The sequence below is a fragment of the Anomalospiza imberbis genome, chromosome 21 (genome assembly GCF_031753505.1).
Source record: "Anomalospiza imberbis isolate Cuckoo-Finch-1a 21T00152 chromosome 21, ASM3175350v1, whole genome shotgun sequence".
NCBI lineage: Eukaryota > Metazoa > Chordata > Aves > Passeriformes > Viduidae > Anomalospiza > Anomalospiza imberbis.
In genome coordinates, this window is record NC_089701.1 from 325,217 (window position 1) to 351,483 (window position 26,267).

At 51.0% G+C, this 26,267-nt stretch overlaps 1 protein-coding gene across 1 annotated transcript in view; it reads right to left on the minus strand.

Annotated features, from left to right (window-relative positions):
• LMX1B (LIM homeobox transcription factor 1 beta) overlaps positions 1-22,440 on the minus strand; it is an 85,621-nt gene extending 63,181 nt beyond the window's left edge. The window contains exons 1-2 of the mRNA XM_068210859.1: positions 21,385-22,440; positions 20,870-21,056 (exon numbers count right to left, since the gene is read on the minus strand). Coding sequence (XP_068066960.1) covers positions 20,870-21,056; positions 21,385-21,523 — 326 coding nt within the window. The 5' untranslated portion in view covers positions 21,524-22,440. The remainder of the gene's footprint in view (positions 1-20,869; positions 21,057-21,384) is intronic.
• Between the last annotated feature and the right edge of the window lie 3,827 nt (positions 22,441-26,267).

Consider the following 26,267-nt stretch of genomic DNA (forward strand, 5'->3'; position numbering starts at 1 on the left):
GTAAAGCAACATTTTGAGAAGGCAGCATCTGTCTGCAGGCAGGAAACCCCTTTTGTTGCCATATTGAACTCTTACACATAGAGAGGGATGCAGTGCAAGCAGTAAACTCTTGATCTTCTCTCAAAAGTCTCTACTTTCACTTATCAGCCTGACATCTCACAGTGGGGCCACCTGAGCAGACGATGGGGCTGGCTCCAGGGCTCGCAGACTGGAACCAGACCTCCGAGGGACGGAGGTGGCCAGCTCCCTGGGACCCTCCAGCACAGTTCAAAGTGACATGTTTCAAACAGCCCTCTCCTCCATACCCCATGGCCTTCAAAGCACAAACAGCTTTATTGCCTGCAGCACGGTGAGGATCCGCTCGGGGATGTGTGGCGGTCGCTGAGCGAGGACAGAGAGCAGCTCGGCAGGGACCTTTGCATCCTGTGCTCCCAGGGCTGTTTGCAAACGAGTTTAAAGTGACTCCACTCTTTGATTTCTGACATCCTATTTCTGCCAGATCTTTCCAGTTCTCTGTCAGAGTTCATACACAAAGAATTTTAAGCAGAAATACAGTAAACCCCCAATTTTTTAAATTGAAAAAATAGATAAATAAATAAAAGCTTCCCAGCAATTGGACTCTGAAGTTCAAGAGAAACGTCTCTGAAGTAGAAAATGAGTTAACACATAATTAGGGGTTTTCCCAAAGAGACTGAATAATTTATGGAAAGTTACTGACATGTTCCTGACATGTTTGGTCCGGTTACACCTTTGCACAATATTAGGCTGTGACATCACAGCACCAAAAGAGAGTGTTTTCAAAAAAAATCAGTTATTGTCAAGCAAACAGAGCAGAAGCTACAGAAACTGCTAAACTTAGACCATTTTCCTAAATCACTGTTTTATAAGAGGAAAAGGAAAACATTCCTAGCTGTGTGCAATGTGTGCAGCAGTCACAGGATCCCACTTGTAACAACTTTCCTTCCTTGTCACAGCTCAGATTAATGGCACTTGGGAGGCAATGAGCAGAACTGGAGTGCTCTGCCCAGCTCCTCCAGCAATTTCTTACCCGAACTGTTCCCAGAGCAGAGACCTACTCATCACCGGCCAAAGAGTCACTCTACACCCAAATAGACAAATTTTCCAATATTGATAAATGGATTAATGGATCGTACATTTCACAGAGACCTGCAGGGAAACAATTGTCCTCAGACAACGTGAGGGTGCAGCTCTGTGTGAAGACACAGACACTGTTTATCTAATGGCTGGAAAGTTTACAAGAAAACAGCAAACTTCGTGCTGTGGTTGTTGAACTGAAGTAGTACTTTACTAGAACCAGGTTTTTTCAGTAATTTTGCGGTTGTAACAACTATTTTCTTTACATACTGCTATAGAAAAGGGACTCTTTTTAACTTAATTGAAGACACTATCAAGAATAAATATACTGGGGCTTTTAATAAAAACAGTATGAGGGGAACATTCAAAGCTAAATAATCAGAAGCAATTTGTGTTCATGAGCAGAATGATGTGTCATTTTTTTTTCCTTGCAATGCTCTGTACTGGATCAGTTTTGAGACTGTGGCAAACTTTAAACCTATCTTAAAATAATGAACAGCAGTGAGGGTTGAAGATAGTTTGAAAAATACACTGGAAAGAGAAAACATATGCCACAGAGTGTGGTGCAAAAGTCATATTTCATGCATGACTTTAGAGAATGTTAATAAGGATTAGAACCATACTTCAGCAGAATAACAATCAGTCAGAGAAGTGTAATTAATTTTTCTTTAGATCTCTGTTAGACAAAAATACAGGAGAGATAGTAAAGTTGCCTATAGGTTTTGATCCAGCGAAGAAATACAGCCCTTAAATACTTGTTGCAGTCGTACACTGTAACTGCAGTGCAGTACATGACTCATTTGCTTTACAGTTGTTGATTTTATAATATTATGATTCCAAAAGTATTTTAAAATTCAATTTTTTTTTTACTCTGGCCAATAAATATGATTAAGATAATACATCCAAAAACATATGTATGCTGTGTATGTGAGACATATGGAAAGCAGATGTGTTCTTCATTTACATGTGACCTAAAAAAATCAGCTGATTACCAGAGATGGTACTTTGTGGAGCTGTTTTGGAGGCCGAAGCATTGTTGCTAGCTCAGCACCATTTTAAAGTAGGCAGCTTGCTTGTCTTGTGCCTGAAACCCCAAAGTCAATGCAGCAGATTGCATCCCTGGAACAGTGATCATTTGGCTTCACACAGAACAGCCCAGAAATGGAAAACCAAGGTCATTTGTTTCTAAACACAATTGTTATTGAAAACCTCGTATTAATATCTTAAGTGTATGTTCCAGCATCTGCTCACAAAACTCCAGCTCTGCCTGTAACAACGCTCCTTCAACCACAGCGACAATAAAGGCCCTGCTCGGATTCCAGCGTAAGCCCAACACCGGGTGCCAAAGTCCAAGGCAAAACTGTGTCTGCCCCACTGGTGGGGAGCCACACTGAGGTGGCAGCCACCTCTTCAAAATCACAAAGAAAATGTTATCACAATCACAGATCATGGATGTGGCTTTTTAATTAAACCCCCTGCGACAGAAGTTCTCTGGGGGTGAAGTTCTGGTTTCATTTTTTTTAGCTATAGCCAATAAGAAAACAGTAACTTACCATCAGATACAAAAGCCCCCCAAAAAATTTGCTCTCAATAGCAAACACAACCAAGAAGGCACGTTTCCATTCCAGTTAGCATCAGAAGTAAAAGCTGGGCTGCAAAGGGGAGCACCAGAAATAAGCAGTTCCTAAATTTTTTTAAAGCAAAACATTATCTAGTGTTTCCCTCAGCAGAGGTGGTTCAAATGTCAGGGGACACTGCTGGAGCAATGAGACAGCTTTGCCAAAGCTTGGGCTAATTGAACGCACCACTGATAAATAAACACACGTTTTTTTCAGGCAGTTTTTTTCACACAGTTTTTTTCAGTTCTTTTTTGTCACAGTTAGGAAATTCTCACTCTTCTGCCAGGCTCCAGCTTGGCAGTGTCCATGGGAATTGTTCGCAGCAGTGCCAGGATGCAAACCTGCTGCTGCTGCCCAGCCCTGCCTGCTGAGGGGCTGGGCAGGGTCAGGGGCCCCAGCAGCTCTGGCTGACTTGGCCACAGCCCTTCACCATCCCCTCCTGCAGTGGGTGCAGGGCACACCCTCCTCCAGCAAAGCAAATGTCAGGAAGACCTTGAAGAGCCTCTGCACTCCCCCAGGCCAACAGGCAGTTGGCTTTTTTTTTTTAAACAGCCAAACAAACTAACAGACACGCAGTGTTTTAAATTCTGTATCCTATTTTCCCATTACAGATGTATTTAGAGATTTGCTGCTGCGGCAGTGGCTGCAGCACACCCAGTGAGGTGAGCCCAGGCCCAGCCCCACTGCTCACGCACCCTGGCAGCAGCATGGGATGGGGCTTTCCTCCATGGAATCAGCAAAAGGTGCCCGCTGTCACTTCCAGCTGTGTTGGGACTGACTGGTGAGAGCGTGAGGTGCTTGCACCCTTGCCTACCTTGCTCAGGGTGGTCTCAGGCATCTCACTGTGATTCCTGCCTGGGAATAAAGCCATCCTCAAGCCCTGTGGTACCTAAGCCTGCACTGAGCTCAGGTATGTGGTCTCTGACCAGCAGAGACACTAGCACACACCCAGGCACAACAGGGACAGGTCTGCTGTTCCTCACCTACTGAGCATTAGACCAGAGAGAATCAGGGTTTGTTTCTCCAGCTTGGGCTCCACAGCCTAGCGGTTCTCCTGGTGCTTGAACACGTGTTCAGTACCTAATTCTGGCCTACTTTTTCACAAACCTGGGTGTCAGACTGACACGCCTCTTCGGCCCAGCAGTGGTGCTGAAGGATGCTTTGCCCTGGATGCAGTGCAAGTTCAAATCCCTGGTCCCAGAGCTCCTGTCCACAGGGTGGGTGCTGCCTCACTGGTTCTTCTCTACTCCTCCCAAGGGCAGGAGCACCAAGATCAACAGGCTGGGAATGGACAGAGCCAACATGGCCAGTGGTCAGTGTCTAAATGTTTAGCAGACCTACTGCTGAGTCAGGATCCTGAATCTCCTCCTTCTCCATCAGTATTTTTCTTTCCTTGTTCCAGAACCTGCCCTCCTTCCAGGAAATCTCTGTCTGTATCAGGAAAGACAGTGGGACAGGCTCTTCCTCTTCTGGCTCACCTCCTCTCAACCCTCCACGGGCCACTGTCAGGGCTGGCAGCACACACAGCCCAGCCCCACCACCACTGCTCTGGGTGCCCCTGCCCCTGCCACCACCTATGGGGCAGAGCAGCAACTCAGTCCCCAGAGGGAAATTAAAATCCCACCCTGCTCATCAGAATTACCTAATGCAATAAGCACCAAGATTCTTCCATGATAGACCCCTAAAAAGGTAATCCTATGAGATGTGATAACATTATACCAAGGAAAAAGGGCTGCAGAGAAGACCCCCAGCCCAGAGGCTGTTAGGGGCATTTTCTCATCATCCTAAGAGACCTCATGATCTGAAACATCTGCATTGTCTTACACTGGTCATCAAGACCCACTGTCCCTCTGAACTCCAAATGTTTCCCTTCTCTGCTGCTTGATGCCTCCCTGGGTCACAGGACCTGGCTCACAAATCATTTCAGCCTTCAGAGGGGGCGGAGAGTAAGGCAGGGAGTCTCTGAAATTCAATCCCCAAAGGGCTTTTTTTGCTGCGGGGTTTTTTTTTCTTTTTTTTTTTTTTTCTTTTTTTTTTTTTGGTCCAAAAAAACGTTATTTTTCTTTCAATAAGAATGCTGTAGCATCAAGTGCTGCTAATGCAGGAATACCAGTGCAAACTCGTTGTGGGTGGATGTTTTTTCCCTTTTTACTGATCCTCTTGCTCAGAGAAGGACAGGACACGTCAAGGAAAGCAAGAGGAGCTGTTCTATGTAGCTTCAGGGCACACAGTGAGGCTTGGTTCCCTCTGGAAGATGCAGAACATGCTTTATTTCCTACACCTTTCTGCAACAGATGTGTTCAGTGTTAGGGCAGGACACCCCAAACTGGCACCACGGCTGGCAGAACCCCGAGGGGAGTGGCAAGCAGCCCTCAAGTTCAAACCTGGGATACCAACAGGATCTCAGATGCTTTCTGAAGTCCTCTTCTCTGACATACACACAGCTTCATACCACATCAATTCTGCTTGCATTTAACCTTCATATCTGTTAAACACTCTGGGATATCAGTAAGGCTTTTGCCAATGTTTTGATTCTCCTTACAGTTTTACTGAACCTTCTCCCCAAGCTCACCCTGACATCACTCAGCCTGCTCAATTCAGTTAATTGACCCGAGAAGTTTACAGACATTTGTGCCTGTACCAGCCTCACAGATTTCCAGGGTACATAACGCTCTGTTCAGCAGAGCACCTCCAGCCCTGTCCGTGCTGTGGAGGCCACAGCAAACTGACACCAGACTGCACTCCCAGCAGAGCTGGCTGTTCAAAGCAAACATGCTCTGCTGCAGGAAAGCCACAGCCTTGCAAGTTCCTTTGCGTGCTGCTTTTTAAAAATAAGATTCTGTGAATGCTCCCTTTTGCACTTCACACTGGCAGCTGCTGGTGCTTACAGTGGAAAAACAAACAGAGGCAAAGCAGCAGTGAAGGGCTCTGCACACCCCAGACATGGGAACCTTCCCATCCCGGCTCCTGGGGCAGCCTCGTCCTAAGAAGACATGGGAAGAAATTGTGTGTCGCAGGGATAAGGGTGCCTGGGACAGGCCCCAGCCTGCAGGAACCCCAGGCAGGTTGTTCTGCAAAGGACTTTGATATCTGCTGGTGCAAAGTGCCACAAGAGGTGAAGCATCTGCCCAGGATGGGATGTGAGCACCCACCGGGGAGCACGAGGTCGCCAGGAGCCGGCGCAGGCGACAGGGAGGAGAAATGGGAATTCCTGAAGGACGATTTCTTAAAACATTTAATTAGCACTGACTTCTTACATCTAAAATTACTTTTAAAATGTGCATAGAGATGAAAAATACAGAGGAGCTGGACACGCCTTTTCAAGTGAGGACTGGTGAGTATTGCTGACAGAACCAGCTTGTAGCAGATGAGTTAGAGGAAGTTTGATGCAGTTCCTCTGCCAGTGGTGCCAGGCCAGATGAAAAGAAAAATATCTTAAAACTTTCCCATTCCATTGCTTTTGATTGCTTTTGATTGCTTGAAAAAATACTTCATGCAAGGAAAGAAGTAATTAACTTGACTATGCCCCAGAATGAAGCATTCTTTCAAAATTTCCCAGACTTCTCTTTCAAGAATTACAGCAACCAGTATAAACTTCACAAATCCACTGAGGAGGCAACTCTTGAAATACCTGTGGTTTCCCACATTTTCCAAGGAAAACAAAAAGATTTATAGTTTCTCATGTTAAATCTGAGGGACTAAACTTTGAAAGATGTACTTGCCCACCTGCTGCACACGTATTAGTTCTAGCTGAAAAGAAGTCAATAAAAATGGAGAAAGAAGAATTTGCAGAGCTGGTTAAGGTAATAAGATTTGTTTCAGAGCATCTGATCTTTAGACTAACAGACTTCCAAACAGTTGGACAAGTAAATAAAGCACCACAGGGAACCTCTATTTGCAATAGGTTACCGCAGGGATACGCACAAAGGAATTCCTACAACTAAGAAAGAGCTGGAGCTATGAAACTTATAATACCAGCACTGGGATCGATTGCTGACTCCTACAACATTGATCCTATGCTTCTGAAAAGACAGGGGGTTTAGTTCCACTTACTCTTTTGCCTGGGTGCAAAGTTTGAAGAAGCTCAGTAAGACATTTCACTACATGATCTTGCAACACAAAAGGAACTACTTCCTTTAAAGGTCTTACGTTCTTCAGAGAAATAAAAACAGAATACAAACAAAGTCAGATAGCCTGTAAATCGCCCTAGCACCTCTCTGGGAGTCTCCTGCCCTGCAGACAGAGCTTCTCCTGGCAGTGCAGCGCGTGCAGGGTGCAGGGCAGGACGCGCCAGCCCCGGGCCAGGAGCACGGCACAGCCGGTGAACAAAGCGTCCCATGTCCCACGTCCATCCAGCACCAAGGGGGTGGAGGTGACACCGTTGTAAGATGCCATCTGATCAGAACTTCTTTTCTGTGCCTGACATGAATAAGGGGATTAGGACGGAGAGTTTCCGTGAGCTCACTCTATAGGACAAAAGGCCCTGAGGTTTAGTGTCACACTGCCTGATAAAAGTACAGGAGGCTGTCAATCACAGGCTCCTAGGTACTTGTGTCAGTGACATAATCTTATTAGAAGATAAACCAGCAAAATCCTTTTCATGATGAAATGTTACATTTAATTGCTCCTTGGCTTTTCTGCTTTTTCACTTATTCATTTGTCCATTTAACTTCCTTAATGTTTGCCATTACAAGAATATAACAGCATAGGGATGCCAGCCATCCCCACCACAGCCACGCTTCAAATACATGAACAACCGAGGGTGCTGAGAGATGGTGGTGTCTGGGCTAGAACAGCACCAGTTGTGATTGTTTAAACAGAAGGTCAAAGGAGTTACTGAATTAATTAGCACAAGTGCTCATGCACAGGGATAAAGTTAAATGTTTTGTCACTTGATTTAATACCAAAGAAAACTGACAAAAAGAATAAAACATGGTAAAGCTCAGTCTCTGTACAACAAAGGGACTTCTAAAATCCTTTTACGGGAGCAAATCCATATTAGCTTCAGTAATGTGACTGTTTCACTTTCAGATTGCTTCTTTTCAGTTTCACAAACAAGCAGCTGATGCTGAGAGCATGAATCACCTGAGAATGAACCAGGAGAAGCTTCACGGAGCCAGGAGGGACAGGTCGGGAAGCGTTGGTGTCTGCACCCCCTGAGTGCCCTCCACAGCCTCTGCACCCCCCATGCTGCGCTGCGGGCTCGGCCAGGAGCGGGTCAGGGTCAGCCTGCATCACACAGGCCAGGGTGACCAGAGGAGCCCTGGCAGCACGGCGCTCCCCAGCCCCAGGAAGGCTTGAGAGGACACCCAGAGTCTGCACAGGACACAGGACTCACTTCTCGGAGAGAGGAGGAGGACAGGGCAGCACAGGACAGCACAGGACAGACCTTGAAGCCTGGTGCAGAGGAGGAGGCTACACTGCTGCTGTCCCCGGACACAGCAGCTGTCCCTGCGTCACTTGCATGGCTGTGCAACCATTGTGTGAGCCCACACGTCTATCTGCCCTGGACAACAGGCAGGAGCCAAAGGATGTGAAGTTCCACCTGAACGTGAGAAGAACGTCCTTACTGCACGGGTGACCACGCACTGGAACAGAGTGTCCAGGCAGAGTAGGGGGGTGTCCCTCACTGAGGACATTCCAGAACTATCTGGGTGCAATCCTTTACCATGTGCTCTGGGATGGCCCTGCCTGAGCGGGGAGGTTGGACCAGGTGACCCACCATTGTCCCTTCCTGCCTTACCCCTCCTGTGATTCTGTGAACAGCCAAACCCTTGCCAGTACAGGTTACTGTGCCCCAGGCTGCCCCAGAAAATGCCCCTGGGATGTAAGTGACCACCTACCACACAGTTCTTCAACCAGTTGTGTGTGAAACTTTGCCTTGTAAACTGCACTCGATAAAATTAACCAACTCCTAAATATGGGTGCACAGCTCAAGCCGGAAACTTTGATTCTCACAATATAGGTTTTAAAGCATCATATAGTTGTTACAATTAATAAACAATAAACATATTCTCAGCAAACAACTAGTGCCATTTAGTGCTATGGAGTTCCACTAAAATAAGCTTTATACAAAGCACCTGAGTGTCCATGTTATCCAAACAATTTAGCTCCACAAATGTGAAATGTTCAAAGAAAAACTGAATTCCATTCATTTTATACATACTGTTCTTTATTTTATCCAAGTGTCTGTCGAACTGAAAACAAACTAGCACTGGGAGCTGAACTGCTTTGAGAAATTAAATGTGTAACTCTCTCCCACAATTCAGATGATCTTAAAGGAAATAAGTCCTCCAGAGTTCTAGAAAACCACATTTTCATTTAAGGACTAACAAAAAAACATCTGACAAATGCCTTAATACTTTGCTTGTTTAGTGGAAGTCCACATGAAAAATCGTATGAGAAGGATCAGAGTGGCTGATGGCAGAACAAAAACAGCTAAAAAATGTGATTTAACATTGGTTAAATCAGTGGTAGTTGATGATTTAGTGAAGAGACAATTGTTGCCTTACTGTGGTCCTGGTCACATGTCACTGGCCTTCCACAAACACTCTGCCAGTAGAAATCCAACTCCAGCTTTTGGCAGGGCAATTTCAAAACAGTGCAACATGTTATAACTTAATTATCTTACTTACTATTTTCTCCTAAAACAACAGTTTCTATATCACGGATATTTACAAAATCCTTTATTACATTTTTTTAATATTTAATCACATTTCATACCTGTCAGTTCTGTGTTTGACTCTAGAGACTCCCATTAGTACCCCCAAAAACCTACCAAAAATATTTGCATACAGGTTATTTGCTCGACACCCAAACTCCTGTGACTTTTTTTCTGAAATCAACAGGAGATGTAGAACAAGTTCAGCCTCTCTCAGCCCCTATCCTGGCCACCCCCATTTCAAGGCTGCAGGGTGATCCATAGAATCAAACTCCTACAAACCAGCGTTTCAAAGGTTTTGAAGCAGCAGTGAGGGAAGAACAATGGGTGAGCTCAGTGCAGAAATTTATTTTTACTGATTGAACTTGAGCAAATTCAAGGAACAATTAGGAAGTGCTGTCAACTAAAGCCTGAAATCTAAGCAAGTCGCCATTCAAAGCACAGTAGGCCCTTATAAACAGTTAATCCACGCAGCTGCAGTAGTTAAAGCAAACACACTGCCCTTCACTGCGCCATCAATTACACCTTCCCAGAAAAAATTACACAAACTTTGTAGGATTTTTCAGAGAGAAGATGGATTCTTTTGGAGACTTGAGGTCAAGGCTGGACTGTTTAAAGTATATTATTAACAAATAAACATTTATTGCAAAAAAACCCTATAGGCCTTTGGGGAGGAAAATAGTGTTATTTTTGGCATCAAATGACACAAGCCATTTATGACATGAATGGCTATCACCAACAGACTGATGAAATGGCAAATGTCTCCCACTTAACTTCCCTTGGCTTCCTGAATAAACTTTTTCAAACACTTTTTTCCTTCTGAAATGGCAATAAACTCCATGTAATTTTGGTTTTCTCTCTGTTATAGCTGTTTCAAGATCTGTAGGTGGAAAGGGTTGAAGGTACTTCCAGATGGAAGCTGAAGACTCCCCAAAGACTGGTAAGGTGATGAAAATCACATTGTCGGCATCCGGGGCTGTGGATTGCCCTTGTTTGTGTGTATTCCTGCCTGAGTGACAACGTCCAATTAGCTTTCGCATGGCTGGGTGAAAAACCTGAGGTTTAATTGTGGCATCCAACAAACTGAACATTACAACTCTTGTCACTGAATGTATCCGCTACGCACTCAGACAAACCCCTGCCAAAGCATGAGCCGATTTTTTAAGAAAAAAGCCACAGACGGGACAGCCCTCAATTACTCAAGACAGCCAGTGTTCAAGGGACACGAATGAAGCCAAGACGGTGCCCTTGCCTTGGGCCTGCTTTCCAACCTCTCTGTAGGACACACTGGCCGAGCGAGCTCCACTGCTGCTGGCACTCCCTCCAGGCGCCCTGGGCCAGCTGTGGAGTGCAGTGGGACCACAGACGACCCCACACTGGCTTTGCCACGAAGGATGCTGCAGCCACCAGCACTGCATCACCCAACCCTCCTGTCCCCTCTTGCTGCTGCTTCCCTCTGTGAGGAACAGCAGCAGGATGGGAAGGGCAAGACTGCACTCCCTGTAATTGCTCTGGAATCCCTGGGGATTCTCCCACATAAAATTAATGCAGGCGCCATTATGGCTAATTTATTCTACACTCACAAAGCCGTGCTGGGAACCAGCCCCAGCATGGGCTGCGAGGCGAGGCAAGAGCGAAGGAGCTGGTGGGAGCTGGACACCCCAGAGAGTGCCAGCTCCCTGCAGCTGAGGACACCCCCACAGGAGTTCAGCGACCCCACAAAGGTCATGCGTGCCCCTGCAGCCCCAGTGCAAGACATGAAGGAAAGCTGCTGCTGAGATACAAACTCTGCCTCTGCTGTGGAACTTTTTTCCACAGCAGCTCTGGCCAGGAGCAGCCAGGGCACAGCGGGAATCCCTGGTAGTAGGATCCGCCTGCTCCTCCATTACCAAAGGAGCTGTCACTGCTATTAACACTTTCTGCTCCCATCAGCTAAATCACTTGTTTGTTGCAGCTCCGAGCAGTGAGCCTGGCAGGTTCAAATGGATAATGCCATTCAGAGATAGCGTTGCTGCAAGATTACACTGCCATTTCTTCCCTCAAATTGTTTTACTCCACTTGTATTTTTGCACTGTTTGCACACTTAACAATAACCAGCCTCACTGTCGGCGCTAATGTTCATGAAGGATCCCACAACACTTTTCATATCGACTCCAGTGTGAGTGGGACCTGACCCCACAGGGTCAAACTCCATGGGGGAAACTTTTCTTATTGCCAGATGAAGCCCACGCCAAAATACAGCTGTGAAGACAACTCATGATCTTAAACTGCAACTTCTGCTTAGGGTGGGAGAAAAGCTTAGGCCCGTGAAAAGCCACATCCCCTAAACCCGCAGTGAGCAGTCCCACTGAGCCCTCACTAGACACTGGCTGTCAGGTAAACTGACCTCGCATGACACTGCAAGCTGCTGCACGCCAGGGCAATTGGCTTCACTGGCACTGCTGGGAGCAGGGATTTGCTGGCTCAAGCCCCTGCCCGGGGCCTGTCGAGTGGCAGTGTCAGCCCCCCTGCACAGGGAATGTCCCCGGCTGCTGGAGAATGCGCTGCCAGCCCGCGAGCACTCCACACCGAGGACATGGCAGGGCTGCCTCGAGCCTGCACGTACACACGAACGTTCACAGAACAGATATTTAGTCTGCAAACCATGATTATTAGCAGTGGGATGGAGGAGGGGGGAGGATCAGCTCTTCCTCTTCTGGAAAATCAGAAATACTGGAAGACCAGCAGACCCACCTGTACAGGCGACCTGCATGAACCCACCCCACACAGGCAGGGAGCAGCAGCTTGCTCCCCTGTGCCAGCTGCCATCCATCCACCTCAGCCTGCGGCTTTGGACCCTTGTGAACTACCAGCCACACCACCACAGCGCCAGTACCCTGAACATGTCCTTCTGCCAGGATCTCACAGCTTAGATACAATTGTTCTGGGGGTCGGCGTTTGAGGAGAACTTGGCCTTTCTCAGTAATGAGCTTTGGCAGGTGTCGTGCCACCCCACAAGGTCCAGTCCCACAGAGCTGCCAGACCTCGGCTCCAGCTGTGCAAGCAGAGCCCAGCACCCCGCCAAGCTCCTCCGCTGGGGGCTGGAGAGCTGTCCCCTCTGGACCTCACACTGTCCCCATCACAGGCTGCAACACACGTGCTCCCTCACTAACACACAAGGGATGCACCAGAGCCAGCCTCTAAAGAGCAGTGGCGCTTCTCTCCATCAGAGTAATCCCAGGCTGAAACCAAAAATGCTTTAAAACTATATTCGTAGTTTCTTCTGCAAATTCAGGCTTGCTTGCTCGCTATCATAATACTCGTATGATGAAAGTAACAACTGCAAAAAAAAAACCATCTGAGGTAGACAATTATTCTTTGTTTGGTTTTGTTTTGTTTTTGTCATCAGTGAATGGTGATTCAGGTTACACCAAGGAACAAGCATGTGAAAGTAAACTTCCTGACAGCTACCAGGAGGATTTGGTCCTCAGCATGTGCACATAAATCCCATCAGCTCTTACTGGGAGAGTGCACGTGCACTGTTGTACATTATAAATAAAACACTGATTGCAGTAAAATCAAGAGCCAAATTCCCTCCTTTGATGAGCGAGGATGGCTCTCACTGAAGCCAATAGGAATTGCATGTTCACAAGTTCATGTCAATGTTTGCAGAGGAAAATTTTGCGCATATTAAAGAAAATATTATGTTTTGGAAGTAAGGAAATGACCTCCATAACAAGTGTTCTATTTGCCTGTTACAGGAGAATCAGAGCACAAACACTTAACGAGTCCCAAAGAAATGTGCAATACCTTATATACGCTGAAATCAAGGGTGTTTAATCCATTTGTGCTACAGCAGTTCTGCTGTATCTGTGAGGAAGATCGCTGTAAAATTTCAAACCCAGGAAAATAACGAACTGAAATTAGTCATATTAACAATCCCTTCACTGTAATACAATCTCAGAAAAGTCTACTCGTTCGCTGCCCACAGGCAAATAGTTTGTGAAAGGTAAAACCCCCGTTCTGTGAGAGCGAGGTGATGAGCCATGCACAGGAGGGCCGGGCAGGGCCGCTGGGGTGCCGGTGCAATCAGACCCTGTGTGCCTGCTGACCTCAACATTGCACCCTCCTGAGACAGCAGACACTCTGTGGTGACTACAAATATTTCATTTTAAGGGTTTTGCTTGAAAATAATCTGCATTAGAACTGCACAACATACCACGCATGGTGTTGCTATTTATGAGGTATATTCAGCACACGGAAAAGGGCCATGGCAGCGCACTTATTTGGGGTACGTGTTGGTCATGTAAGAGGAGAAAACAGTTACCAGCAATTTGCTTTTTAACAACCAGAGCCTATTTTGCAAAATGGCTGTTTCGAGAGCAGCCTGTTGAGGCCCAGGGGCAGGAGCCCTGTCCTCCCACCCTGTCCTGGCAGTGCCGCTGGGGCCAGGGCTGGCTCTGGGCTGGGGGCTGCAGCAGCCACGGCTGCTGGACGTGGCTCTCCCGGCGTGGCCAGAGAAACTGCAGGTATGCGAAGAGCTAGGCAGGGGCAAGACAGTATTGCTTTTAAGAAGAATAAGTCTAGCTAAAGCAAGTCCAGGAACGTAAAGTAAACGTAAGTTGATATGTAAAAATAATTTTTTTTTTAAAAGGAAAAAAGTTGAGTATCTGTCCCCATTTTGTATTGAATTTAAAGAGGCTTCTAAAACCAGTGAATAATTTGCCTGAACAAGGCACTGAAGATTCAGATCTATATTAGCATGCATGCTAGAAACACTAACACTGCATTTCAAACAAAAACTCAGGCTCATTTTACCTTATGAGCATTTTCATCTTTTTATCTTTTATACATTCTCCCCTCAGACTCGGAAGCCTAGCTTGACTTTCACCATTAATTTTAAGTTAGATGTGAAGCTGTTAATGTGCTTTTTTTACGTAGTTACTAATGGAGAAAAGTCATGTCTCTTTCCCAAATGTAAACAGTGCTGTTAATGCTCCACTGCTGCAAAATGAGGTTATCTCCCTGATACATTTTATAAAATACCATAACTCAGAAAACACCTCTGCTTTTTAAATAAATTCTAATACTTTTTTATCAAAAAGATCAGTTTTCATTCATAGCTATGGCTGTACCAAACCACAACTACAGAGTCCGCAAGGTGGATATTCAATAAAAACTTCCTGCCCACTTCATTTAGTTATTTCAATTCACCCAGAGAAAGGAAAACGCTGTTCCTAATTGTACCCATTTATCTCGACACTCCTCTAGTTCCCTTGTTTGGCTACTGCTGTTGGGGCTCACAACACATTGTTACTTATAAGTAATCTTGTCCTTTGTTTCAAAACAAATGTGGAAATTTTATGTTCTGCAGTGAACAAGAAACTATCATTTCATTATGAGTCAATCTTTGCCTTGTGAGTAATGTAATCATCCCAAATCATGCCAAAACCCCTTCCTACCACACCAAGCCATCCCAGAGCAATACCTGGTTTGTTTACCTTTACTGGAGATTGCTGATCAAGTCACTTCACCGCTTTATTTATTTATTTGCTCGTTTCTTACCTCACTTGAGCATTAACACGACTTATCATGTGGGGGAAAAAACTGTAGGCAAAAAGAAGAATTTTCCTGGTTTTTGTGAGTCTGTCGTTTGCCCTTGTACCCCTTCTACGGAGGACACAGCAACGGCCTTTTTCCATCTTGCTGGGGTTTGAAATCCACAGCAAGACTGACTCTGCATTTTATGCAACTTGGTCCAAGCCGGCCCAAGCCGCGTAAAATCCTGTTCTAACGTTGCCCTGAAACGCTGCTCTCTATTTACACTCCGCGCTCGCCCCGAGCTGCCGGGAGCCCCGCGGAGCGCAGGGAGCTCCGCGCACGGCCGGCAGGCGCGGGCTCTGCTCCCAGCCGGCCAGTGGCGACCAACACCAGGTAGCCACTGAGCCCTCTCTCTGGCCCCGAAACCGCCCCACCGAGCCCCGGCGCAGCCCCGGCGCGTTCCGTTCCAGCCGGGAGGGCCCCAGGCGTTCCTCGAGCGCCGAAACCTCCCAAACCTCCCGCTGGCCTCCGCGCCGAGCGCGCAGGGGCTCAGGTCTCCTCTAGCCAATCCCTTTATCTGCTGCCTCGCCATTCCAGAAGAAAGAGGTATTAAATAAAATTGAATCAATTCCTGTTACTGCAAGAAAAATCAGATTTAGTCCAAGTTCAAATTTTGTCTGGGAAAAAAAAAATCATAGCTGCATAGCTGTGTTAAGAAAAGCATACTCCTTTTTTCTCCCGACTACTTCTGCCCAGATATCTGACCAAATGAAGCAGCCGCTGGCTAAATCTGCCCCCCCCACCACCACTTTCAGGTTCACCAGAGCAGTGAGCACTTCAGGAGATACCAGGGTTTACAGGCTGCCCCAAAACGGAGGGAAGTGACAGGGGTGTGCATTTACCACTGGAACACACTGATAGCATAATTAGTTTAAAAAGAGACATCATAATCCAGCTGTTGTATCATGATATATTATTGATAGTTGTAAAGGGGATGTATGCCTTTGAACTACCTCAAAAATTTAGACCAAAAAAATAACACACTCAATTTCTAAACAGAATGCAAAGTATTCCTGTTTGTTATAACAAGTGAAAAAAATTTTTCAATGTACTTCACATCTATGATTTTTTTTTTCAGGGTAGAAGTAAAGCATTATAAAATATACTACTGATAATTTAATTGCATATTGCCTATACTACACAAAGATCTTCCCTATCGTTTTCTGTCACGGATCAGTGCAAATCGCGCCTTTCCATTGCAATTATTTTGTCCAATGATACAGTGATTGCAGCAGCAAACCAAAATGTCTCCCCAAATCCTGGAAACATTCCTTCCCAGATCCCCGGCAGCACTCAGGCAGCCCAGCCCCGACCCAGCGGGTGGCCCATGGCCAGCGCTGCCGAGGTGGCGCTGGGGCCGGGGCCGCTGCCACCCGCGGGGACGGAGCCCCGGCCCGGGGACCCGCAGGGGCCCGGCCCAGCACGGCCACTCTGCTGACGTCACCGCTGGAATTACAGCCACGTTTCCTCCGTGCTCCCGCTCTGGGGACTGCTCCGAGGTGCCACAAAAGGCTCATCGTACAGAGGATTTTCTAGGGGGCTGATGAGACCGGTGGTGCAGGGCTGCTGGGGCTTTCAGAAAAAATGCCAGAGTATTCCAGTGACTTGGAAAAGCATTTTTAGTGGATGACATAACTTTAATAATTACTCCATGTCCTGGGCATGTGCTTAGGCTGCTCCTGTCTCTAAGTTTCACCTGGTTTCTGTGTTGTTCCCTAGTGACCCGCACACAAGGACCAGTGCCCAGCCAGCACAGAGCGAAGGCAGCTGGAGGGATCCCCCGATCCACAGGGTTCTGCTGAGCTCACAGTGCTGCACGACTGCACCCATGAGCCGAACAGATCCTCCGTTAAAAATAAACCAGGAACACTGGAAACACATCAAATCCTGCCGTTAGCAGATTGCTATTGTCCATTGTGCATGCAGCAGAATCCGAGAGCTCTGGTCCCTCCTGCACCGGGCTCCTACCACATTCCACAGCCCGTGCTCTGCGAGAAAGAACAGTCACAAAACCGAGAGACACTCACTGACGGGAAGCTTTTGTTGTATTTTGAATCTAAAACGCAACTGAAGTGGGAAACATCAGCCTCAGTGTTAGGCTTGCGTGAAAGCATTCCCAAAATCTGGAGAGGGCAAGGCTTCCCCGCAGCACCGAGGCTTCATGGGGTTCCCTTTCCTTCCTGCGAGGGACGTGTTGCTCCGTGCTGACTGCGCAGCAAAACCAAGCCCAGCCACCGACAAGAAAGGACTCAAAGATGAAGAACAGAAATACATGGTGGGTCTTTTTAACAGCATCCAAAAGTGATGCTGAAACAATACCTGACACATGAAAAAGAACCTGAATATTTCTTTCTCACCCTAAGCAAAACTTAGAATGCATTAATGAAAAATTACGACATAGCAACTGTGGGTGTTTGCTATCTGGTCCCCTGAATAAAATCCTCTTTTAGAGCATTTATTTTCCAAAACTTTAACAGGTATGCAGATCTTTCTATAAATTATATGCATTGCTTAGATATTAAATACATATCCTGGAACAGTTATTTTTCATAACATATCTTTTTTTGCTATCAGCAAGAACTAGGGCAAATCGCTGTATAACACTGGGCAGTGAGAGAAAAAAAACAGAAAGGCACAATCGCAAAAAAAAAAAAAAAAAAAAAAAAGAAAAAGAAATACACAAATAGAAAATAAATGTAGCATTTATAAATACTAACGTTTTGTAGTAGAAAGCACTGTTAGGAGTCATACAATAAGTAAATTAATTTAAGGAAAGAAACAAAATACAACTACCACAAGCCTTCTATTTTTGAAAAAAAAAAACAAACAAAAAAACAAAAAACAAAAAAACATTAATTCTGAAGGATTCAATTTCTCAGAAAGAAAACTTCTTTAAAAAAAAAAAAAAAAAAACAAAAACAAAAACAAAAAACACCACCACAGTGTAAGGTTCCAAGCTGCAGCAATTTGGCAAAGTTCTAATTAAAATCAAAGAGATTCTGCTTGACTGGGGCTTGTGAAAGCCAGCCTTCCCTGGTGCCCCTGCTCTGGGATTTTTTTTTCTTAAAAACCTTGCCATCAAATGCACCTGACCCTCAAAATCCTAAATTTTAGCAAAATAAGCACTTTGCATTAACTCAAAACATCAGTGTGTACTCATGCAAGTTGAATTCCTTCTTTAAAAAGAGACCAAAATACATGCCCAGCTTATCCCATTGACATACTGATGATATTTTTGTGATAAATTACATTTATCAGGCACCTCTGACTACTTCAAACTGGGCTTGGGCTACTAATCCACCTCCCCCAGGATTTGCTGTAACATTCCAAGCACAAGGGTAGCTTCCCACAGCCAACATTTTTCTTAAAAAAATAAAAATAATAAAGAAAAAGAAAAACTGTTTTCACCCTTCCCCCTAATGTGAATTGCCCTCATCCAAGGATGGGCAGCAATCATTCCTGACCCAGGGAAAGGTGTAAGGTCTGATATCTGACCCATCAGAAGCTTGCTTTCATTAGAAAGATGAGACACCATTTTCCCAAAGATATATACACAGCACTTGATTATAGTCCTGGGAGTTCTGGAGAAATCTGACCTTTTAAATTACATTACTACGTACAGAAAAATCTATTTAAGGCAAATTTCAGGAACTGAGATATTTAAATAAACTTTATTCTCTTTTTTTTTTTTTTTTTTTTTTTTTAATTTTCCCCAGATATCTGTAAATAGGACTCAGGATAACAAAAAGCATCTGATATTACTGATCCCTGTCTTCCTCCGTACCGGTTCCATTCCATCTCACTAGCCCAAGGCACTCTCACTGAGCCCACAAGCATTTCCCATCCCGGTGTTCCAGCATCGGCTATGTCCTCTCGCTGTGGCTGCCTCTCACAGCTCGCTCACGGCTTCGCTCCCCCCAGTCTGATGGATAAAGCTGACCCTCCGTACTGCACAGCCCAGGGCCACTTGCACGGACAGACAGCTATTTTTATCCTCTAGCTACCATAAACGAATATTTCTCCAGCTCTGAAAGGGCACACAATCCGTGCCAGCACAGTTTCTTCACATGTTTGCTCTTTTGGGCTAATAAAATCTCAGAGAAAACAAATTTTGATTTACCGTGTCTCCCCTCCCCTTCCCGTGAGCCGCTGCCGCTGTCAGTCCTCGGGGGCACACACAGCAGGGCACCATGTCATGTCACACTAGGTGCTGGGATTCAACAAAGGCCAACATGTTGATATCTTTTTATTGCTCGGCAGCCTGGTTACCCCATTTTCCCCCTCTACAATTGGACACTTTTGGTAATACGGGAAGTTCTGAAGCAGTAACAATTCTCTTTTCAGTCAGAAAAGTATTTTTGTTTTACAAAGCAATAGTCTCTGATCTTGCTTTTTAGGTCACTAAGTACAATTCTTTATTTTACAGAAACTAAGTTGGGAACTTGGAGAGTACATTTATTTGCAATTAATGTAAATATTTACATTGCCAAATAATGCTTTTTTAGGTAGCCTAAAGACTATTCGACATTTTTTACTAATTAATAAAAATATCTAAGGTGTTACTACCTACAGAAAAAGAAGTTTCACCGATCTACAACTACAGCTACCACAGGGTGGTTTATTTTGTGTAGAAATGAAAGGCAAAGCCTGTGGACGGGCTCCCTAAACAGGGCACGAGAAAACCCTAAAGGTGCCGCAGCGCCAGCCCCACGAGGGCGGGATGGCGGCAGCCCAGGGGCAAGCCTTGAGTTATTCCCATGCACAGTGCCCGGGCCATGGAGGACTCTCTGGGAGCTAGCGAGGGCTGCAGCATGAAATAACATGTTTTGTTGTAATTCCTAAACAGGGGGACATTTATCTGGGCCATTTATACAAGAGTTATAACCCTCACAATATTTATACTCAGCATGTCATGTTAGCATTTACTACCCGTTTCCATGGAGATGGATTTTCATGCTGTAGCTATGAAATGCACATTGTTGCCACTAAGCCACTTCAGGCCTTTCTGGATGCCTGCTGAATGCCTGACAAAAGTTGATGCAAACCAATAGTTGTTGTTCTTTGTTTGTTGCCAGACTTCTAGCAGAGCCATATTATGTCCTAGTGATTGAAATGCCCATGTTCGCCCCCCTCCCGGCACAAAAAGGATCCTCAATTTAGGTGACAAGCATGAAGTGGGCTTCTGCAGGGGAGGGCGGCCCGGCTCGGGGCCGGGCTCCGTCCCTACGCGGGGCCGCGACGCGGCGGGGGCCGCTCCCGACAGCGCCTGACATTTGGGGATAAAGCCGGAATAAGAGAGAGTGCGGGCAACGGCGGGGCCGGGGCCGTGGCCAAGCTCGGCCCGGGCTTCTCCCGCCGCTGCGCCGGTCCCTCGGCCGGGCCCCGCCGCGCCCGACGGCCGCTCCAGCGGGCCGGCCCGCAGCAGCGCAGCGACGGCCCCGCCGCCGGGCAGGGGCAGCGGCCATTCTGCGGGCCGGGCGGCGCTGCGGCCGGCCCCGAGCCCCTCGGAGCGGCTCCGGGGCAGCGGGCGGCGGCGGGACGAGACTTGCGGCGGGCAGGAGAGTGCCGCGGGACGGCTCTGAGCGCGGCGCTGCCTGCGCAGCCCAAACCGGGCCGGGCCGCCCCATCGCCGTCCCCTCCGACGGCACCGCACGGGCCCGGGGCGGGAGGCAGCCCCGCCTGGGTCGGACGGCACGGCTCGGTGTCTTCGGTCCCATTCGTGCCCGCCGCGCAGCCTACGCCGGGGTCCCCGCTCGCCGTGGCCGCCACCCGTAGCCGTGAGCCCGGTGCCGGGCTGCCCCGCTCTGCCGGGCACGGGGCGCGGCCCGATCGGGAACACGCCCAGAGTCCGCCGCGCGCCCCGGGCCGGGCCGGGCCGCCCCGGCGGGACCCCCGCCGCCCCCCGCGCCCTTACTGTTGGTAGTCCTGCTTGCAGTAGAGCTTGCGGTCCCGGAAGTAGCAGCTGGTGGTGAGCGCCTGCTGGCACGCGGCGCACTGTAGGCACTCCTCATGCCAGGAGGACTCGTTCACCCGCATCAGGAACCGGTCCGAGATGGGCCGCTGGCAGCCCTCGCAGACGGCCTGGTGCTGGCACTCCGACCCTGCAACGGCAGACGGCGGCGTCAGGCGCCGGCCCTGGCCCCACCTGGCCCCGCTCCCAGCCCCGACACAACCCGGCCCCGCTCCCCAGTCCCCGTCCCGGGCAGCGCAGTCCGCCCGGCCCAGCCGGTCGGTAACACCGAGCTCGACGGCTGCCGCCGGTCCCGCGCACCGCACATGCCGGCGAGACAGTCCCGCGCCCCGCACCGGTCAGGGGCTGACCGGCCACAGTCGGCATCAGATCGGCCGGGCCGCTCGGAGCGCAGCCGCGGGCACCGAGCGGTGCGCGGGACCGCTTTCAGCGTAGTCAAGCAGCGACCGACAACTCACCCAGCAGCACTCCCAGCGTGGCCGGCCCCGAGCGCAGGGGGTGGTCTTCCATTTTAATGCCGTCCAGCATCTTGGCGCAGTCCGGTGGGCCCCGCGGGAAGCACCTCTCCAAGGATTCGGGACCCGTCGCGATGTCCATGAGCGGCGGCGAGAGGCGCTGCCGGGCGGCGGGGCCAGCTCAGCCCCGCGTCGGGCCGGGCGCGGGGACACTCTGCGGCCGGGAGGAAGGAGTCGCTTTTATTTTTATCTGGAAGACATGAGGAGCGTTTCCTGCCCGGGCTTCCAGAGACGGGGGGCAGAGGCAGGAGCCGGCGCCGCCGCCCATGGGGCCGCCCCGCTACACGGGCGCGCACATGCCGCGCACACGGCGCCGGGCAGCCGCGGTGTCACCTGCTCGCCGGCAGCGCCGGACCCACGCCCTGCTTGGCGCGGAGGGCCCTCCCGGGGCGGGCCGTGCCGGGCGGAGCGCGGGCGCGGCGGGCCGGGCGGGGCACGGGGCTCCCGGCGCTCCCAGCCCCTGAGCCGTGCGGCGGCCCGAGGAGCCGCGCCGTTTAGAGCAGGGGCCGCGGCGGAGGAACACACCCCCCGGCGCCTCACCCCTCCTCAAACTTGCTGACATTTGAACTCCATTGGTGCGCGGCGTATCGCTGCGCCGCGGTGATCCGTCTCCTCGACGTCAAATAGTGCCCTGGCCCCGCCGGGCCCCCGTGGCCCCTGAAGCGCGGCGGCGCCCGGGGCGGCCGGCTCCGTGCACCCCGGGGCGGCCGAGCGGCGCGGGCAGCGCGGGCTCGGGTCGCGCCCCCGCGGGCCGCGGAGGGGGAGAACGATCTTGGCTGCCGAGGGTGGCGGATGAGCGGGGCCCCGGCTGCCCCGCTCCCCGGTCCGCGCCCCGCGCTGCTCCCGGCCCAACGGCGGCTCTTGGCTCCTGCCCTGTCCGGGGTAGGTAGCAGCGCGCGTCCAGCGCCGGGCCGCGGGCAGGTGGCGGCAGGACCCTCCCTCGGGGCGCCCGGGACCGGCGGGGACGCGGGTCTGTCCCGCGGACGGCGGCGGCGCGACCGGCCCCGGCGGGCACGCGGGACGGGGCACCGGGGATCGTGCCGCGCACGGCCTTTTCCGAAGGGCGGCTCCGAGCCGTCACGCCGAGGCTGGCAGCGGGAAAGCTCCGGCGGAGCAGCGGCCCGAGGGCTGCGGGTGCCTCTGCGGCGGCGGAGCCCGTGCCCGCTCCCGCAGCAGCGCTGCCCGCTCGGGTCGGTCGCTAACGCTTTTGAACGCGCGGGGCTCGGTGCGGGGTGCGGCGCGTGCGTGTGCGGGACAGCCCGCGCTCACCGCGCCGGGATTCCCTCTGAGGCAAAAACCGACGGGAAAAGCGATCCCGCATGGAGCGCCGGACCCCGCGCTGCCGGCTCCTCTTTCGTGTTTTTTTTTGTTTTTTCGTTTTTGTTTGTATCTTTGTTTGCTTTTTCCCCCCGATACCGTTAAAATCCAAATATGAGGAAATGAAAATCCAGAAAATATTATTTGCGGAGATTCTTAATGTGACCCGTGATATGCCACGACCCTGTCAAAAGAAGGAGTATATTTTGTAATGCTCCCAAAATATTGATACTTAATAAGCAGGACGAGTGTTAATTTTAATTACTTAATGCTTCTATTTTGTGGGTCTTAAGATAAAACTTCTTTTTATGCCGTTTTCTCACGGAAAAATCCTTGAAAGAAATTCGTCATTGTGTTTTAGTAAATTATTTTGGGAAAGGTTTTCAGTAATAGAGCCTATTTGTTTTTGTTCTAGGCGGTAGAAATCGGAAAATCTTTGTCATTAATGCTGAAAAAATAATATATGATTATTTAATTCTGAGATCAAGATAAAGGCTGCTAAGATTTCACAGTTCAATCAGTGGCGCAAAAGCTGCTCGTTCACATTAATTTTTTATGTCCCCTTCCTATTTTCGTGTAAGGATCCGGAGTTCTCCATCACACAGGGCTTCCATCAAATTATCTGCTACAACTGTGTGGAAAATTAAAGCCCCTGTTCCGCAGGAGTTTTCGTAAATTCTGGCTATAAAAGAACGAGGAAAAAAAAAACCCTCCTCAAACCCAACGAAAAGGCAGCGCTGAGCAGCGGGACCGGGAAGCAGAGCGAAAGCCCCCAGCCCTGCACCCGCAGCAGTAATTCCAGCTTTGTTCGTGGGCTTTTACTCGCAAATATCACACTAAAGGTTTGTTGCTTCTCTCCTTGTGTGTATACGAGAACTGCGCCGGGTAATTGTTATCCCCGCTCCTGCCTCGAGAACAATTCGATGAGGTGTTATATAGGTTTATACAATGCTTTTAACGAAAAACGAAATGCAATTAAAACACCCACGCGCAAAACCATCACAGAAATAAACCCTAACCAGACTAAGTAGCCCCACCTCCCCGCGGCTTCCTTCGAATTGTCCTTTTATTTGCAAGGCAAATCTCTTTGTTTTGAGTTAAATTTGAGAGTCGAACAAGAAACGCAGCCGGTCCCAGTCCTTCCCGAACGAGGCAGGAGGAAGGAGCCATCGGGATAACTAACAACGGCCGAGCCCTCTGCACCGACTCCCCCGCGGCCGCCGGGACGCGCCGCCCCGTCCCGGTTCCTGGCCCGCCGGTCCCGCCCGGTGCACATGCATGCGGGTACCCGGCGCTGCGGGGAGCGCGGCCCGACCCCACCCGTGAGCGGGACGGAACCGCGCGGAACCCGGGAGGGCCACGGGCGTCTCCGCACGAGGGAAGGGGGGCGCCGGGCTTTCACCGCAAAAGCGTGCGGTGCCGGCGGATGCGTGGGCGTCTGTGCAGTCTGTCTGTGCACATTCCCGGCTGCCTGAACGCGTATTTTCCCCAGTACCGACGGGCACCGCCCGCTCCCCTGCTGAGGTGGGCGCGAGCAGTGGGGTGCCCGGCGCTCCGCAGGCTGCGGCTTGGTGCCGGCCGTGCGGTCCGGCCGTGCGGCGAGTGCGGCCCCCGAGGCGTGCGGCCGGAGCCGCGCGGGCAGGGCTGGGGCTGCCCCGGGCGGGGGCGGCGCCGGCGCGGCCCGGCCGGGCTGACCCCGGCTGGCCGGGCCCGGTGCCCGGTGCGGCGGGGCCCGGGCGCAGCCTGCCCCCTGCCGGCGCGCGGCGGCACGGCAGGGGCTCCGCGGGCGCGGGGTCAGCCGGGGCGAGCGGCGGGGCCGGGGCGAGCGGGGCTGAGCGGACCGGGTGCCGTGCAGCGCGGAGACGCCGGCGTTTCCCACCTCCGGACGGGCCGGACAGGCCTCCAGCCTGGCGGTGCGCGGCCGCCGGCCCCAGCTCTGCGGCACCGCGGCAGCGGGGCGTGGGGGGAGGCCCCGGGCAGCCGCGTGCCAACGGCTCACTGTGTCCTGTTCTTCTCCACCCACAGCCGGACTCTGCATCTCGCTCCCCTGCGGAGCCCCGGCCTTCCCCGCTCGCCAGCGGCCGACGCCGGTGCACAGAAAAACGCCCGTGGCGGGAGCGTTCGGGGAGCTGGGGCACCAGGCTGCCGGCACGGCGGACAGATGCCTAGATTCGGCACCGGCACGGAGACCGGCGGCCGCCCCTCGGGCGGCCTCGCTGCCGGTTGTCCACGGAGCTTCCCACAACAGGGCGCTCTCTAGACTGGCTCTGCAAGCCCGCAGCTCCGACCGAGCTCCCGGCGGCGGCGCCCGCCGCCCGGTGCTTCCACGTCGCCGGGCCTCTCCCCCGGCCGCCTACGTGCGGGCGGTCCCAGGACCTGGCCGATTTGGCTCGGTAGCCCTAGCGGAACGGCCCCGGCCCGGGAGGAGCCGCCGCCGCCGCCGGTGCACGACGGTGACTGATCCAGCCCGCGCTCCCCCCTCGGAAGGATGGATGTGAACGAGCTACTAAGTGTAGTTACTAATAACAATAACAATAAATTATCGGACTGCTGCTCAGTAATGCAAACAAATGTTCCGTGAACCACGCGGAGTCTCCCCGTGCCTCGCAGCAGCCCCACCGGGACCGGCCCGTCTGACGAGCGGCTGTTCCCCGGCCCAGGGAGGCGACCCTGCTCGCCCGGCGGCCTCACGGAGCAGGTGACAGGGCCAGTGATCAGGGACGGGGCCAACCAGGGCGGCCGATAGGGGAGGTAGTGCCGGCGGTATCCGGCAGAATGCGGTCGGAGGCCGCGCCGCGTGAAAAGCGGCGAGCACGGAGCCGGTATTTTAATTAACAGGACCTCTTTGATATAGGCTGCTTGATGCTATCTATCTCTGCTCTCTGTTCCCGACACGACAGCATTTGGGTAGGAAAATTGCTGAGCGAGGCGGGTCAGGCAGGGCGTCGGTGCCGCGCCGAGGAGCCGGAAAGCCCCGGGGAGCGGCGGGCGCTGCGCAGCGCTGAGAGTCCCAACCCCAGCGCGGTGCGGTGCCGCCGTGTGCCTTTTCGGGGGGCCTGGAGGAACGGGAGCCAATTTACCATGATTAAAGGCACAGGCGAGGAGGCGCCACGCATTTGCATGCGCCTTCATCTTCCCTAAGTGGATTTTTGAGGGCAGCGCGGCAGACAAGCTCGGGCTCCGAATTCCCTCCGCCGGTGGAGCGCCCGTCCTGATGGCCTCGTGGCGTGGAGGGCTCGAGCCCCCCACCCGCCCCAAGGAGCCGCAGGACCGGGCTCGGCTCTAAGGCCCGGCGCGGTCGCGCTGCTCCGACGCGGAGCAACTCTGCCACCCGGCCCCTCCTGCGGCGACCGGCGGCTCCGTGCTGTGGCCGCGACTAACCCGGCGCCGGGCACGACCCATAAGGGCTGCGCCCGAGGCGAAGGCTGTTCCTCAGCCTCATCAGGCCCCCGGCTCTAGTTGCACGCTCGCATAGCTCTAGCGCCTGCCGTGTTACTGGCTCAGCCCCG